General features: G+C 37.3%; 1 protein-coding gene across 1 annotated transcript in view; it reads right to left on the reverse strand.

The window, feature by feature from the left end:
- LOC135209656 (uncharacterized) overlaps positions 1-17,090 on the reverse strand; it is a 54,493-nt gene that overhangs the window by 2,608 nt on the left and 34,795 nt on the right. The window contains 6 exon segments of the mRNA XM_064242387.1: positions 4,023-4,237; positions 5,526-5,685; positions 6,924-7,016; positions 11,680-11,835; positions 15,136-15,273; positions 16,960-17,067. Coding sequence (XP_064098457.1) covers positions 4,023-4,237; positions 5,526-5,685; positions 6,924-7,016; positions 11,680-11,835; positions 15,136-15,273; positions 16,960-17,067 — 870 coding nt within the window.

A 17,090-nucleotide genomic window follows, 5' to 3' on the forward strand; every position in this document is an offset into this window, starting at 1 on the left:
TCTTTGCCTGATCGTTTTTCTATCACTCCTTCAGGTTGGTGTGCTCGTACCACTTATTACTGCAAGGTAGCTGATGTTTCTTGCACAGGCTCCAGTGGAGGGCTTTTGCCACTGAATCATGCCTCTTTTTGTACTGGTTCTGTGCAAGTGCCGGGCATTCACTTGCTATGTGGTATGGTTTCATTTTTCGTATTGCACTTCCTACATATGGGAGAGATGTTATTTCCGTCTATCGTACTTTGAACATATCTGGTTCTTAGGGCCTGATCTTGTGCCGCGTTATCATCCTTCATTCGTTTCCTTCTTTAGCTCTCCCCTCTGTAGCCATTGCCAATTGTCATCGCTGGCTAGTTCTTTAGTCTGTCTCATGTATTGTCCGTGCATTGGTTTTGTTGTGCCAGTCCTCTGTTCTTTCTGTCTTTCTCCTGTCTCTGTATATTTCGGGGTCTGTCTTCGTCTACTTTTATTAGTCCTTCTTCCCATGCACTCTTTAGCCACTCGTCTTCACTGGTTTTCAGATATTGCCCCACGCTCTGTTTTCGATGTTGACACAGTCCTCTATACTTAGTAGTCCTCTCTCCTTCCTTTCGTGTTATGGTATAGCTGTCTGTCCGTATTTGCTCTTGGGTGTAGTGCTTTGTGTATTGTCATTTGTTTCCTGGTTTTCTGATCTATGCTGCGGAGTTTCTGCCTTCGTCCATTCCACATTCCTGCGCTGTATCTGATTACTGGCACTGCCCATGTGTTTTATGGCTTTTATCATATTTCCGGCGTTGAGTTTTGACTTGAGTATCGCCTTGAGTCTCTGCATATATTCTTTCCTGATCGTGTCCTTCATCTCTTGGTGTTTTATATCTCCTCCTTCCATTATTCCCAGGTATTTGTATCCTGTCTCATCTATGTGTTTGATGTTGCTCCCATCTGGTAGCTTTATCCCTTCAGTTCTCGTTACTTTGCCTTTTTTGTTAAGTTGACTAAGGCGCATTTTTTCTATTCCAAACTCCATCCTGATGTCCCCAGATACAATCCTTACAGTCTGGATTAGGGTATCTATTTCCTTTTTTGATGCTCTTACCATACAGCTTGATGTCGTCCATGAACATCAGATGGTTGATTTTGTTCGCCTCTTTTATTGAGTTGGTACCGGCATCCATCTTCTGTAGTACTTTTGTCATGGGAAATCATGGCTACTACGAAGAGTAGTGAGTGGGGAACAGTGAGTCGCCTGGAAGATCCCCTCTCCTGATATTAACCTCTGCTAGTCTTATTCCTGAGCTTGTAAGTATTGTATTCCAGTTGCAACATTGTATTTTTTGAGGAAGCTGATGGTATTTTCCTCTGCCCCATATATTTTCAGGCATTCTATTAGCCATGTGTGGTATCATGTCGAAGGCTTTCTTATAGTCTATCCATGCCATGCTTAGGTTGGTTTTCCTTCTCCTACTGTTCTTCATTACCATTTTTGTCTATCAGGAGCTGTCTTTTGTGCCCCTACACTTCCTTCTGCAGCCTTTCTGTTGGTGGGGGATGGTGTTTGTCTCCTCTAGGTAGTTGTATAGCCTTTCACTGATGATACCTGTTAGTAACTTCCACATTATGGTAGGCAGGTGATAGGCCTGTAGTTACTGGCTTATATTTCCCTTACTCTTGTCTTTTGTACTAAGGATGTTCTTCCTGTGGTCATCCATTTGGGTGCTTGGTGATTTGAGATACAATGCTGGAGTTGTTCTGCTATTCGGGGTTGGGGTAGGGCCTTGAAGTTTTTGAGCCAGTATCCATGGACTTCATCGGGACCTGGGGCTTTCCAGTTTGGCATTTTCTTTAGTTGGGTGTCTGACTGTGTCTGTCGTGATGTCGTGAATCTTTGTTTGTTTTTATTCTCCCACCTGTTTCTTCTTCCTTGACTTCCTAGGAGCCATGTTTGCATGTTTGTTGTGTGATACCGGATTGCTCCCATATGTTTTCCCAGAGTCTCTTACTTGGTCGGCTTCAGGAATTTTCTGGGTGGTTGTTCTCTTCTTAGTTGGCTGTATAGTCTTTTCTGGTTGGTTCCGAATAGTTTGTTCTGTTGGTATCCCTTATTCCTGTTCATGTACCGTTGGATCTTGTGTGCTTTGGCCTTAAGCCTCTGTTTTACATCTTCTATTGTGTTTGTTTAGTCCCCTCTCTGTACTTTGTATTTCTCGTTGAGTTCCTCCCTTGTTTTCTTGCTTCTTAGCCTTTTTTCTGCATCTCTTTCAGTTTACTCAAGTCAGATCTCATCACCATGATTTGCTTTTCCAGGCGCCTTTTCCAAGGAGGTTGCTGTTTTGGTTTTTTCTGTTGGGTTGGTTGTGACGGTGGTGTTGGTGTTCGAATCCCCATCAGTTCTGCTACTAATCTTGCTCCTGCATATGTCAAGTTATTTGTTTCTGTGATACTGGTGGTGTGTATTAGGCCCATTATCATTGGACCTCACTTGTTTTCTCCCTTAATTTCTTGGTGTTGTAGGCTTTCATGGAGGGGATCTTGTTCTCTCTGTATCTGGCTCCCATCCCATTGTCCTAATCTTTTCTACCCATTCCGTCCCTCTCTGTTACTCGTCGGTGTTTCTTCGTGTGTCGTTGTTTGATACTTCATCCTCTCTGTCGTCTTCTGTGGCATCGTCTCTCAGTTCGTCTTCGTGTAATTCGTTGTCGGTGTTGACATTTCCCTTTCCAGTTCTTCTCTTTCTGTGGGGAGAGCCAGTTCTTTTTCTTTATGTTCCTTACTTGGTCTGCCAGCCTCTGCTCTGTTTGGGGGTGTTATTCCTCTCATTCCAGATGTTGATCAATCTTCTTCTATATCCTCTCTCCGTCGGGTTGCTTCTGATGTAGCATCCTCCATATTTCCTTATTTTCTTCTCTTGTCCATTTCTTCCTTTTTGCCTCTGTAGCTCCAATCTCAGGCTGTTGATTACTGTCGTGGTTTTGATCAGTTGCTGGATGACGACCTCCAAGTACCTGACCGTCTTCCCCTACAATTGGGTTGAATACCTGGTTGCCGGACGAGGCTCCTCTGTTGCCAGAGGTTCCATTTACGTCGTTGTCGTTTATTCCTTCATTTCTTTCCATCATTGCTGAGTTTTGCTATTTAACCCATAGCTGGGACCCTACCCCATCAGGGATAGGTACTCATTTACAGCTGATAGACTGAGGAAATTATGGTAAAGATCCTTTCCCAAGGAATCAACGCCGAGGAGAGCGGTCACCCATCCAACGACTGACCAGCCCAATGTTGCTTAACTTGACTTAATTATTATTATTATTATTATTATTATTATTATTATTATTATTATTATTATTATTATTATTATTATTATTATTATTATTATTATTATTATTATTCTCTCGAAAGGAGAAAATTCGAAAGGTAAAAACCGTGATATGCAACTCCTTAGTATATCTGACGGAAGCCTGCTGTTAAACTCAACGGGTTTATCCATCCACATTTCACCACCTCATCTTGCATAGAGAATCAAGACTACGGTCAATACTTACACGTTGCTCATATATTTCTTTTCACCAAAGTATGAACATTAGCCAGTTATTGCCCAATATTAACGTAGAAGAGAATCATATAAGGAATGGTAAGTAGACGCCGTATAAAATTAACTAAAAAATGATGTAGCCCTCCTGTTTAGCGGGATTATTATTATTATTATTATTATTATTATTATTATTATTATTATTTTATTATTATTATTATTATTATTATTATTATTAGCGGTAGTAGTAGTAGTAGTAGTAAATATTGTATTTAGCTTATATATCACTAATTATTATTATTATTATTATTATTATTATTATTATTATTATTATTATTATTATTATTATTATTATTATTATTAACAAAATTTATTAAAATTTATTTCATCATCATCATCATCATCATCATTATTATTGTTATTGTTATAAAAATTTTTTATTAACGTCAGAGGAACTTGCGGGTAAATGCACTGAAACTCAAACACTAAAATTCAGTGCAACCACAGACGCACTCACCTTCAGGACGTAGACGGGATTTCGCAGATCGTCCGTGAGAGCAGAGAGGGCCACAAAAACCCGATCAAACTGATCGAACAGCACTGCGTCAGTGATGTCGCGTGCCAGGGCGAATTTGGGTCCTCCCTTCCCGTTGATGATCAGTTTACCGTAACCTTTATGGGATCTGAACATGACGCTTGTGGAGTCCTTGAGGAGCAAACTCAGCGCTATGTCTGTTTGAAAGGAAGTGTATGTTGGTCAAGGGAAGTTTATCATACCTGGTTAGAATACTGGATAGAATATGAGCTGTTGCTTAAGAGGTCATTCAAGCACAGAAATGAAAATTGAGGGTAAAGGAGGTTAGAAAGGCGTAACAGGAGGGAAACCTCAAAGCAGTTGCAAGATGAAACTATGGTTAGAAGATGGGTGGGGCAGTAAGATGGAAGAAAGAATAAGACTAAAAGGACAGTAAAAGGAATGAATGGGGTTGCAACTAGGGACGCTGTCAAGAACCTTAGTAATGCCTAGAGTGCTACACCGATTTGAAGTTACGAATATTAAACCAATTATTGTCCTAGAATATTATAGCTAAATTAAACGGTTCATCTATTCAAAAGCAGTTAGGACAAGAAAATATGCATTGGTCACGGAAAGTATAGTATTTACAGATGTTTTGGCGCTGCCAATAGTATACTGACTATTATTCTGGAATATTAATAAATCAAAAGTATGTCAATATAAAACTAAAAACCATAAGGAAATATACATTGGTTGTGGGCAGTATCATTACTCACCTACGTTACTAACAGTAAAACGTAGAGTAAACTAAGATATTGAATTAAAAGCCTATGTATATTAAAATATAAATTGTCACAGATCAATATACATTAGTTAAGAGGAATTACTATATGACATTCGTATATTGTTTTGAGGTTACGAATACTAAACTACCTAGTACTTCCCTATGTAGTTTTGAGATAACATATAGTAAACCTAATACCTTCCTATTTCGTTCTGAAGTTATAAATAGTAAACCTATTACATTCCTATGTAGTTTGGATGTTACAAATAGTTAACCTATTGTTCTTGAATATTATTTTTAGATTAAAAACTTATCTATTCATTGAAAGATTTGTGACACCTAAGAGATGGCGAATGGAAATAATGATCAAATTAACTGATATACTAAAAGAAACCTGACTTGTGACCCCAAAACATTGGTCAAAATGGGGTCCAGATAGCAGTTCTCCAAATAGGAAACAAGAGTTAATATTATGAAGATGGCGACGGAAAAACTCAGTTCAGAAGTATGAAAATAAAAAATAAATATCGTTTATGGAAAACAAAGACAAAAATATGAATAGTAAACAAGGGTTAAATATGATGAAGATGGTGACGAATAAACTTAATTCCGAACTATAGAGATAAAAAATAAAAATTTCGTTTATGGAAAACAAAAACAAAAATATGAAGCTCGAAAAAACCAAACTTTTTCTCTAATACCCATGAATGTCTACCCACCAACTTTCTCATCAGAAGTCAAATACGGTTCAAAGTGCTGCGTGGTAGGATTAAGTTTGTAGGTGGTCGTGGTATCCTTAGAATGAACGAATATCTTCACTCTGCTCTCCCCGAAGAATTTCAGCGATATCCTCTCCCCAGGGACCAATTCTTGATGAACCTATGGAAATTAATTTGCATATTTAAAATAGAACACTAATCAAGAACCAATCATTTCAACTACGTCGGTTTGTGTTGTCTGAACTGTATTAGTCTTAAAACTACTTCCGTACAGAAACATCTGTGACAAATACCTCAATTGATATGCATAGGAACTTCCGGTTCATTGTCCTCTGGTGTAACCAAAGCGCCTATATGTATTATTACAGTCTCCCGTACGAGGCTGTTGATAAATCCTATCCGCATCCGTCAACAAATTGTTACGGTACTTTTGTGGGGCAAAGTAAGGTATAAACTCCACTGGATGGATAAGGCCAGTCGGTGACGGTTTCAGATGACTCTGTTCTGGGGAGGGGGGATGATGGTAATGACTGGTATGGGGGTGGAGGGATGGAGTATAAGGATAGGGAAGGTGGTGGTGGGTGGGTGTTACAGGAAGAGGAAGAGAGGAGGGGAGGGGACCGGGACGGGTGAGGGGGGGAGGCGTGCGAAGAGACGAAACTCTATGCATTTAAATTGGCCTTCTGACGGAAAATTCTCGGGATTAAAGCTCAGATGTTGCTATCTTTAGACGGCTTCGTGTTGAGAGTTCAAATCCTCGATGAGTCTTAGCCTCTCCAGCAACCATTCCCTCCCCCTCCCCCCTATAATATTTCATTTGGTTAACCCGAGGTGGAGATTTTCTTCAATATACCCATCATCATACAAAGGAGGTGGAATGATGCGGTATTGCATATGAGGTGTCGAGCTTCTCGCTGGGATATGTCAAGGGGCGGGAGCTAAAGTTATTAAGATTTCCTTAATTAAATCGATCCATATGATTGGCTGATTTTAGGTGGAAACATCCAGAAAGTAAGTGAGACGAATTACAAAAATCTAAATGTGGAACTAAGAGAAAACCCGAGTTTTACTGAAGAGTAATAGATAGAGGAGTTGGACAGCAAGACTGCAAGAAGGAAATGGGAATGATGGTAGAGCAAAAGGCTAAAAAGTGTATGCAGCTAGGAGCACCCATTGCTGATGCCTACAGTGCCCCCACGTGAGCTGCACAGAGGACACTAAACCCTCTTTGGTTAAACAGATCCATTTGACTCCACTTGATATGCTGCATGTTAAAGAAATATATGAGGAGAGATCTATCAGTTTTTTTTATGAGCAGCTCTTACGAGCAAGAGCCCGTGCTCTGCTATTATAGTGCCATCTTAATAAAACAAAAAACAAGAACAGGAACAAACTGACCCTTATTCCAAGATTCTCATTCCAGGTCCAAACAGTGCTCCTCTTCCTGGCGCAGTTGTTGTCTCGAGTTGAAGCTGCCATTATGAGGAACTTCTGTCATGAGAGAGAGATGCGATGAAATAGGGAAGGAAGAAAAACGGAAAGAGAAAAACAAAGAAATGATCAAATGGAACAAGCGAATAAATCAGAAAGGAACAATGAAGAAACGGGAAATCAATAGCAGTGAAATCGAAAGAGAAAACTGGTTTAAACTAGAAAAGTGACCATATGGGAAAAGAACAACGATTAAATAAGAAACAGAAGTATGAAATAGAACAGGAAAAGTGAGGAGTGGGGAAAGAAAGTAATGGGAATGGAAAATAATTTCTCATGAAATGAAAATAAGCAGAAAATTGATGAAATTGGAAAAAAAAATGGGTTAAGAGGGTGCAATGGACCAAGTCAAGTTATGAAATGGGTCAACAAATTTATCACACTGAAATAATGTCAATAAAGACTCAAAAAAAATATTGCATGGACATTTAAAGAAAGGATATGGTTAAAAATCATTAAGATACGCTCTCTCTCTCTCTCTCTCTCTCTCTCTCTCTCTCTCTCTCTCTCTCTCTCTCTCTCTCTCTCTCGAGTTCCAAGGCTACAGAATCCTCAAGTTTTCAGACTTACCGTCAACTACCAGTGCCACCTCACTCACCACTAACCCCCAGCATAATGCACAAAATCAAAGTATACCTTAGTCAGAAATTCGGGAGACTACGCTCAAACTCTCTCTCTTATATTACAGAGATTTTAATTGCATAAAAAAGGCCACTTTATGAAAAAGCAAAAGGGACAGGTCCTCACTTAAAGAACTTAAATTTCCTGACTTTAAAAAAAAATAAATAAAAAGACAAAAGGTCAGGTCAACACCTGTTTTAAATCATGTGAACCGCCGAGCAACAAAACCTTGTAAACTTTCGGAAATATAAAATCCGCCCAAAAATGGGTTCGATGTTGGTTCTGAATTATATCTAAAGCGAAAAAAGTGGTTAAGGTTTATTTCAAGGAGGAAAGACCACTCTTGATGCTTCGCCTAATTTCAAAATGACCTGAAGTGAGGTGGTTTTTACACTTGCAATAATATAAAAGGGAGAGAGAGAGAGAGAGAGAGAGAGAGAGAGAGAAGAGAGAGAGAGAGAGAGAGAGAGAGTTGCCTTTTCACTAGCAACAAAATAAAAAAGTTGAGAGAGAGAGAGGAGACGAGAGAGAGAGAGAGAGAGAGAGAGAGAGAGAGAGAGAGAGAGAGAGAAGTTTCATTTTAAACTGCCAAACAATAAAATAAGAGAGAGAGAGAGAGAGAGAGAGAGAGAGAGAGAGAGAGAGAGAGAGAGAGAGAGAGAGAGAGAGAGAGAGAGAGAGGTTTCATTTTAAACTGCCAACAATAAAAGGGAGAGAGAGAGAGAGAGAGAGAGAGAGAGAGAGAGAGAGAGAGTGTTTCATTTTAAACTGGCAAACAATAAAAGGTTAGAAGAGAGAGAGAGCAGTTGTTTCATTTTAAACTGCCCACAATAAAGGGATGAGAGAGAGAGAGAGAGAGAGAGGAGGAGAGAGGAGAAGAGGTGAAGTGTTTTGATTTCATTTTAAAAACTGGCAACAAAATAAAAGGTCGAGAGAGAAGAGGATGCGAGAGAGAGAGAGAGAGAAGGAGAGAGAGAAGAGAGAGAAGAGAGAGAGAGAGTTGCCTTTTCACTAGCAACAAAATAAAAAGTTAAAAGAGAGAGAGAGAGAGAGAGAGAGAGAGAGAGAGAGAGAGAGAGAGAGAGAGAGAGAGAGAGAGATCCGAGTTTCATTTTAAACTGGCAACCATAAAAGAGAGAGAGAGAGAGAGAGAGAGAGAGAGAGAGAGAGAGAGAGAGAGAGAGAGAGAGACCTTACCTTACAGACCTTACATTTTGTTCGGGTTGCCCCAGGTCCCTCAGTGTGAGGCACCTCTAATGTCTACCAGAGAGTTGCTAGTACATCTTCCGGTATATTTTGCATCTTCCAATCTTGGATGGTCTGGGATGCAGTTTAGATATTTGTTGAGCTTATTCTTAAACACATCTACGCTCACTCCTGATATATTCCTCAGATGAGCTGGCAACGCATTGAATAGACGCTGCATTATCGATGCTGGTGCGTAGTGGATTAATTTCCTGTGTGCTTTCCTTATTTTTCCTGTATAGTTTTGGGCACTATTAATCTACCTCTGCTTGCTCTTTCTGATATTTTTAGTTCCATGATGTTTCCTGCTATTCCTTCTATCTGTTTCCATGCCTGAATTATCATGTAGCATTCTCTTCTCCTTTCTAGACTATATAATTTTAAGGATTGTAGTCTTTCCCAGTAGTCAAGGTCCTTAACTTCTTCTATTCTAGCTGTAAAGGACCTTTGTACACTCTCTATTTGTGCAATATCCTTTTGATAGTGTGGGTACCATATCATATTGCAGTATTCAAGTGGACTACGAACATGTTTTATAAAGCATAATCATGTGTTCAGCTTTTCTTGTTTTGAAGTGCCGTAACAACATAACCATTTTTGCTTTACATTTTGCCAATAGAATTGCTTTTTGATCATTGCATAACATGTTCCTATTCATCATCACACCAAGGTCTTTAACTGCTTCCTTATTTGTGATTGTCTCATTATTAGGTCCTATATGCATATAGCTTTCCCTCTGTCTCCATAATTTATTGATTCAAATTTATCACAGTTAAATACCATCCTATTTACCTCTGCCCAATCATATACTTTAAGGTCTCTTTGTAGAGCGTTCCTATCTTCATCACAAGTAATTTCTCTACTTATTCTTGTGTCATCGGCGAAACTACTCACTACCGAATCCTTAACATTACTGTCTATGTCTTCAATCATAATAACAAACAGTATTGCAGCTAACACCGTACCTTGTGGCACACCGGATATTACCTTGGCTTCATCCGATTTCTCATCGTCTGCAATAACTATCTGTTTTCTGTTGTGTATAAAGTCTTTTAACCATCTTCCTACTTTATCCACGATATTGTGTTTTCTAATTTTCTTCGCTAATATATTATGGTCTACCTTGTCAAAAGCTTTTGCAAAGTCTAGATAAACCACATCTGTTTCATTTCCGCTTTTCATATTTTTGAATATGTTCTCACGGTGGACTAACAGTTGGGTTTGTGTACTTTTTCCGGGTACGAAACCATGTTGTCCTATATTAAACAAATTATTTTTTATTAAATGTTCATAATATTTTTCTTCATTACCCTTTCATACACTTTCATAATATGTGATGTTAGACTCACAGGCCTATAATTACTTGCCTCTAGTCTTGATCCACTTTTGAAAGTAGGGGTAATATATGCTAATTTGTGCTCATCATAAATCTTGCCTGTATCTACACTTTGTCTTAATAATATTGCAAGTGGCTTTGCGATAGAATGAACTATTTTCTTTAACAAAATAGCAGGAACTCCATCAGGCCCTGCTGCAGCTCCATTTTTAATTTCATTAATAGCCTGCACAATATCAGCTTCATTAATATCTATGTCACCTAAATATTCACTATTTTCGTCCCTTACTTCTATATCATTGTCTTCATTATCTATTCTAGGGGTGAATTCTCTCTTATATCGTTCTGCCAATATGTTGCAAATTTCCTTTTTTTCATTCGTTAATCTCCCTTCAATTCTTAGAGGGCCTATTTCTATTATTCTTTTATTCATCTTTTTCGCGCATGAGTATAATAGTTTGGGGTTTTGCTTGATATTTATTAGGGTTTTTTCTTCCAAGTCCCGTTTTATATTTTATTTTGATTGTATAATCTTTTGTTCTGGATTTTCTATTTTACTTTTTAGTTCTATAACTTTCCATGCATTTTTTTCTTTTGCAAGACCTTTTTTCCACTTTGATTTCCTGGAACAAGATCCTTCGGTCTCTTGGTATGCATGACTGGGTATATATTTATCCACTATTTTCTCTAATATTTTATATAATATCTCCGTATTTACCCTTAAGTCATCACTTACGAAAATGTTATCCCAATCTTTGTTTAATTCTTCATTTATTTCTGACCATTTTATATTTTTACTGTACAAGTTGTATTTTCCATATCCTTCCCACTTTTCATTTCTTGCTTATCTGTGTTTTCACTTGCTTTGGAATGGACTATTAATTCTATGACATTATGGTCTGAAATACTCGCATTATAAACTATTATTTCTTTAACATAATTCATCTCGTTCACAAATACTAGGTCTAAAGTATTTTCCTTTCTTGTTGGCAGGTGATTTATTTGTTGAGAGAGAGAGAGAGAGAGAGAGAGAGAGAGAGAGAGAGAGAGAGAGAGAGAGAGAGAACAGTTTCATTTTAAAACTGGCAACAATAAAAGAGAGAGAGAGAGAGAGAGAGATGAAGAGAGAGAGGAGAGAGAGAGAGAGAGAGAGAGAGAACCGAGTTTCATTTAAATTAAACTGGCAACAATAAAAGAGAGAAGAGAGAGAGAGAGAGAGAGAGAGAGAGAGAGAGAGAGAGAGAGAGAGAGAGAGAGAGTTATGAACACATGCACTGGCATGAATTTTGCTTCTTGTCCTGAATCAGTTTGTCAAAAACATTATGAGACAACCTATTGTTGAAAAATATTCCATTCAATCAATCAGATCAAATAACATATATCAAACGAAACTTCAGTTGAAGTTTTCAACCTTCTTTTATGAGCTGAACTGAAGTTTTATTCCAAATATTATATACTTACAGATTTGTTGCTCTCCACATACAGCCACTGGTGTGCGTAACCAGAATCCAATATCAAAAATTCCTCCAGGCGTGAGGTCGTCGGATTGAATCGGTATAAAGTCGAGTCACAGATAGGAGTTTCCCAGCTCACAATGACGAATGTGTCGCCTTTGCTCTGCAAGGAAGTTAGTTAGAATTTTATTGTTATTATTATTATTTATTATTTTTATTATATTATTATTATTATTACTTATTATTAGGGAGATAAATACCCATTCATATGGAACAAGACACAGGGGTTATCAAGTTTCTTAGCCAAAAGTATTATTATTATTATTGTACTTAGGAAGCAGGCCCTCTCTCAAGCATACTTTATTAAAAGTAATGGCTACTTCAGCAGCGTTACACTTGTAGAGATTCTTCTCTATTTTGCGAATAGCGGCTTTTTCCGTGCTACTTAAACAGGCTAGTAGAGCGCCTGTAGAGGTCATGGTCAAATACAAGGCCAAAATAGGTGTATATATTTGAATTTTACAGATAAACTATGATACCATAGTCATCAATCATTAACAATTTTCTCTCTCTCTCTCTTTCTTAAAGCGAGCTATCGTCCGGAGCTGCCAGACATCCTCGGGCTGGGAAGCTGAGGGTGGACTGTCCGTCCTCGTTATATCTGTGGGTGACAGCAGGGGGTCTGCCCCATGCTTGTCTCCTATTGGCTGGTGGCGGTGAGTCTTTGTTTTCATTGGTTGCCTGAGCCAGGTCTCAAGCCACTTTCTTCGAGCCGATGGTTGCGTTGCAGCATATCCTGCAGCCGCCTTGACCTCCTAAGCGGCGCTGTAACGTTGATGGGCGTTGCGCTACGCTGTGGGACGTCACGGCTACTTTGATTTCCAACGGCTGCAGGAGTACCTCGTTCGGGGGCGTTGTCTTCCATAAAGTTGTCATGATCGGTGGTGTCATTGTTGGTGGCAGATCTTCTCATGACCTCTATAGGCGCTCCACTAGCCTGTTCAAGTAGCACGGAAAAAGCCGCTAGTCGCAAAATAGAGAAGAATCTCTACAAGTGTAACGCTGCTGAAGTAGCCATTACTTTTAATAAAGTATTATTATTATTGTTATTATTATTAGAAAACAAACCCCTGTTCATATGGAATAAGCCCAAGGGAAGTGAGTTATTACTATTATTTTTTAAAATTTATTATCATTATTATTCAGGATATAAGCGCCCCATTCATATGGAACAAGCCTACAGGGGTTATTAAGTTTCCTAGCCCACTATTATTATTATTATTATTATTATTATTATTATTATTATTATTATTATTATTATTATTATTATTAGAAAACAAACCCCTGGTCATATGGAATAAGCCCACAGTCGCGATCCTAAAGTACCTAACGTCTGAAGGCAAGAAACGTTGCAAATTGAAAATAGCAAACCGGATATTTTAAGCTTGAGATGGCTTGGTAATGTGGAAAGAATGAGTATGGAGGAAGAGTGAAAGGTGGCTTGGATGGAACCTATTAGGGGTAGGAAGTAGAGAAGGGGGTGAAGTATTAGGTCGAGTGTTTAAACGAGGAAGGATCTGGAGAAGAAGGCATTAGCGAAGGAAGATGCTTTTGGCAGAATTAGTTGGAGATGAAGTATCAGGGCAACCGACCCTTTAGCTTTAGGATAGTGATCGAGAGGCGGAGGATGATGAAGTGTTAGTTGCAAAACCTATATGTACACGGGGAAGATAAACAAATGGGTCATTTTGGACTGCACGTAGAGGAGGCAGGGAATGTTAGAATTCAGAAAAATGTTCGAGTAAACAGTAAAACAACCTGCCCTACTCACAATGACCGAATAACATGTTTATGTCTGATAGGGGGTAAAAAATACCTTGATTCCATAGACAAAGTGTAGACGATAATGACAAACTACGATATATACAAAAATATTGATGAACAATGACTATACGAGTGAAGTATATGACCAAATAACACGTTATATCTAAAAAGGAAAAAAAAATCTATTCCATGGACATAAAGAAACTGTAGACGATCATGACATAGATTACGATATATACAAAAAACTGATAAACAATGATTATACGAGTAAGCATATGACCAAATAACATGTTTATGTCTGAAAGGGGGTAAAAATACCTTGATTCCATAGACAAAGAAAATGTGAATGATAATGACAAATTACGACATCTAAAAAAAACATTGACAAGCAATGACCACACGAGATAAATATAAGTGATTCCTTATGCAACACCGCCATTTTACAATGTTTTGCGAGTCTACTTCAACATAATTAAGAACAGGATTATTCAACGGACATTATTTTACTATAATATATTTCTTGGAAGTCTACTTCAAGATAATTAAGTACCGGATGTGATGTTTATTGTCATTATTGTACCATGACTTAAATTAATACCATCAGCAATCACCCTTTTATTATTATTACAAGTTTTAAAATATTATATCCCATGCTTTCAACCAATATCATTACAATTTCAAGTTTTCTTGGCTCAGTTTTTTTTTAATTCAAATAAAAGAAAATTATTTGCTACAACATCCAGTTTCGAGTGGGGGCTGTTCGATCTCTCCCTCTCTCTCTCCGCCAATTCTATTCATTTTCAATCTTCACTCCATTCATCATTCAAATCTTAAATTTCCAATAATTCACTAGGACTTTCAAAGTGAATTTAAAACAAGAAGAAGGATTCCGGATTCCAACTTCCTCTCTAAACGATGTTCGTAAATGGAACGCAATGAATACTGTAATGACCAAACGTTTGCTTATGATTGATGAAAGCTTTTCTCTCTTAACTGGTTCGCCTCAAGTTCTGAATGATTGGAAATTATCCGCTTTCATTTGTTTACTCAGCTGAAGACCTGCATCGTTTATGCCTGTTGACCTTTTGAATTTTGATTGACTTATCCATTCAGGGTTGATAATAAGTTTAGTTGTAGTTTATACATTTATTTATACTTTTTCGATTAATTAATTTGTTTTGTCTTTTTTTAATAAATGATCGCTTCTTTATTGATCATTACTTTGTTGCTTCTTTCTAATGAACGCCATATTCTTTGGAAGCTTGAATTTCAGGTCAATGACCAGTGGATACTTAGAAGAAGAAGAAGAAGAAGAAGAAGAAGAAGAAGAAGAAGAAGAAGAAGAAGAAGAAGAAGAAGAAGAAGAAGAAGATGAAGATGATGATGATGATGATGATGATGATGATGATGATGATGATGATGATGATGATGATGATGATGATGATGATGATGATGATGATGATGATGATGATTTAAAACAGTATTAGTCATAGAAGTAGCTTTTACTTTAGTGGTAATTTAAGTGTCAACAATGCTAAATCTGGATTCTAAGATGTTATGTTTACAATTACAGGATTTAATCGACCCAGAAATAGTCTACAACAGAACTGGGCTTTTTAACTTAGCAAATTAGGGTTACCTGGAATGCATAGGAAGAATGGCGTTTGAACTGGACAATTTCTCTGCTAACGCCCTCAAAATAATCGCCTTCATAAATGGCATTCTGCAGTTTTGCATTCAGAGAAAGGACGGAGTTGCAGAGATCGTTGTATTGTTTCTGAAAAGAGTGAGTGAGTAGAATGAGGTCTCACGACATTGCGACAATTATTACCTAGTAACAGAATCACCACATTGAATTATCTACTAGTGACATAATCCCCACTTTATTTCTTAAGTGGCGGTGATTGAATTATCTACTAGTGACAGAATCCCCACTTTATTTCTTAAGTGGCGAATCACCGAAGGAACTTTACAAAAAAAAAAAAAAAAAAAAAAAAAAAAAAAAAAAAAAAAAAAAAAAAAAAAAAAAAAAAAAAACTGGTCAATACTGATCTATCCTAAAAGAAACCGAAAAAAAACCTGTTCATGTTTCGAGGTTGATAGGTTGATACATTTAGGTATGGAAACTCGCAATTCGACAGAAAACGTTCTTGTAATTTGTATAAGATCAAAACTAACCAATTCATTTCCAACCTAACCTATAACATAAAGCTAGGGTTCAAATATTTTCCTAGTAATATATATATTATATATTATATATATATATATATATATATATATATATATTATATATATATATATATATATATATATCATATTCAAAATTCATTATATCATATATACAACCTCAAAAGGCAAGTTTTGAGAAATAGTGAAACTTCATAATGATCACATAAAGAGAAGCATGTTTTCTCTTGCTATATAACAAGGCGTGATCCGACCTCCAGCTTACTCGGGGCGTGTTCTAATGTCTAAGGTCAAATAGAGCGTTGTTTCACCAACGAAAATTAAAATAAATACGCTATATTTTATTAGAAATAATTGTTCTGTACTATTTAACAAGCACATTATTTTTTTAAATTTTCATTCTGGTAAATAAATCATAAATATCCTATCCTAAAATTCCTGTATCTGTTCCTCAACGCGAAACTCCTTTCTCATACCTTTTTAGGCTTTTCCATAGGGTTCTACAGCACCCCCAACCACAACAACAACAACTACAACTAGTTTGTAGGCTTACACCCCAAGTAAGCCAAGATTGGCAAAAGGGCAAAAGCTGTCTGGAAAAATATTTCTGAAAAGACATTAAAAGTGTCTATTTTTCTTATGAACGCAGCTATATACATTTATATATTTGTCAGTTAATAAATAATCTTCGTTCTATAATGTATAATATCATTCAATCACGTATAACAACTAAAAAAACTATGGTAAAGTTTGCATTTACAAAGATATGTTATACATGGCTATGTCGTTTTCTATTACTTGGTTAGGTTAGCATCAAAGAAAAATCCTACATTGAGTGGGTGACTCGTGTAATCTTGTTGCGAGTACCGGCTACAGAGTTGACAGACACTGACGCTTGGTGATCTACAGGCCGATAAAATAAAACTCATAAAGTTGCATATTAATCTATAAAAGAAAGTTTTTAGCATACACTTATTTAAACGTTTTTTTAATACACTTATTTAAACGTCAAACGTAGCAAACATTTACAAAAAATAACTTTTTTTAACATATCGGTTCATAAAGGGGCCTTCTGACCACCAGAGCTGGCCCCTCCTGACAATTATGACAAGAGAACTAGACGCCCCCAAAAAAGCTTGAATATTACCTGCCAGGTGAAAATAACTCCTCATTTGATGTAAAGTACGTAAACTTTTAAAGATTAAAGGCAATACTTTCTATGGAAAAATCTTCCCTTCTTGAAATACTTTCGACAAAGGATCGAAATTAGACTCACGTTTAGATCCAGCATTCTTGCAGAGATTTCTTTATTCAGCGCCATCATCTCCATCTGGAGTTTCCCCATGTTATTTTTGCCACCAGAGCCCATGGAATCTAATCCTTCCTGATGAAAGATGAAGATCAGGT

This window comes from Macrobrachium nipponense, chromosome 11 (genome assembly GCF_015104395.2).
Source record: "Macrobrachium nipponense isolate FS-2020 chromosome 11, ASM1510439v2, whole genome shotgun sequence".
NCBI classification, from domain to species: domain Eukaryota; kingdom Metazoa; phylum Arthropoda; class Malacostraca; order Decapoda; family Palaemonidae; genus Macrobrachium; species Macrobrachium nipponense.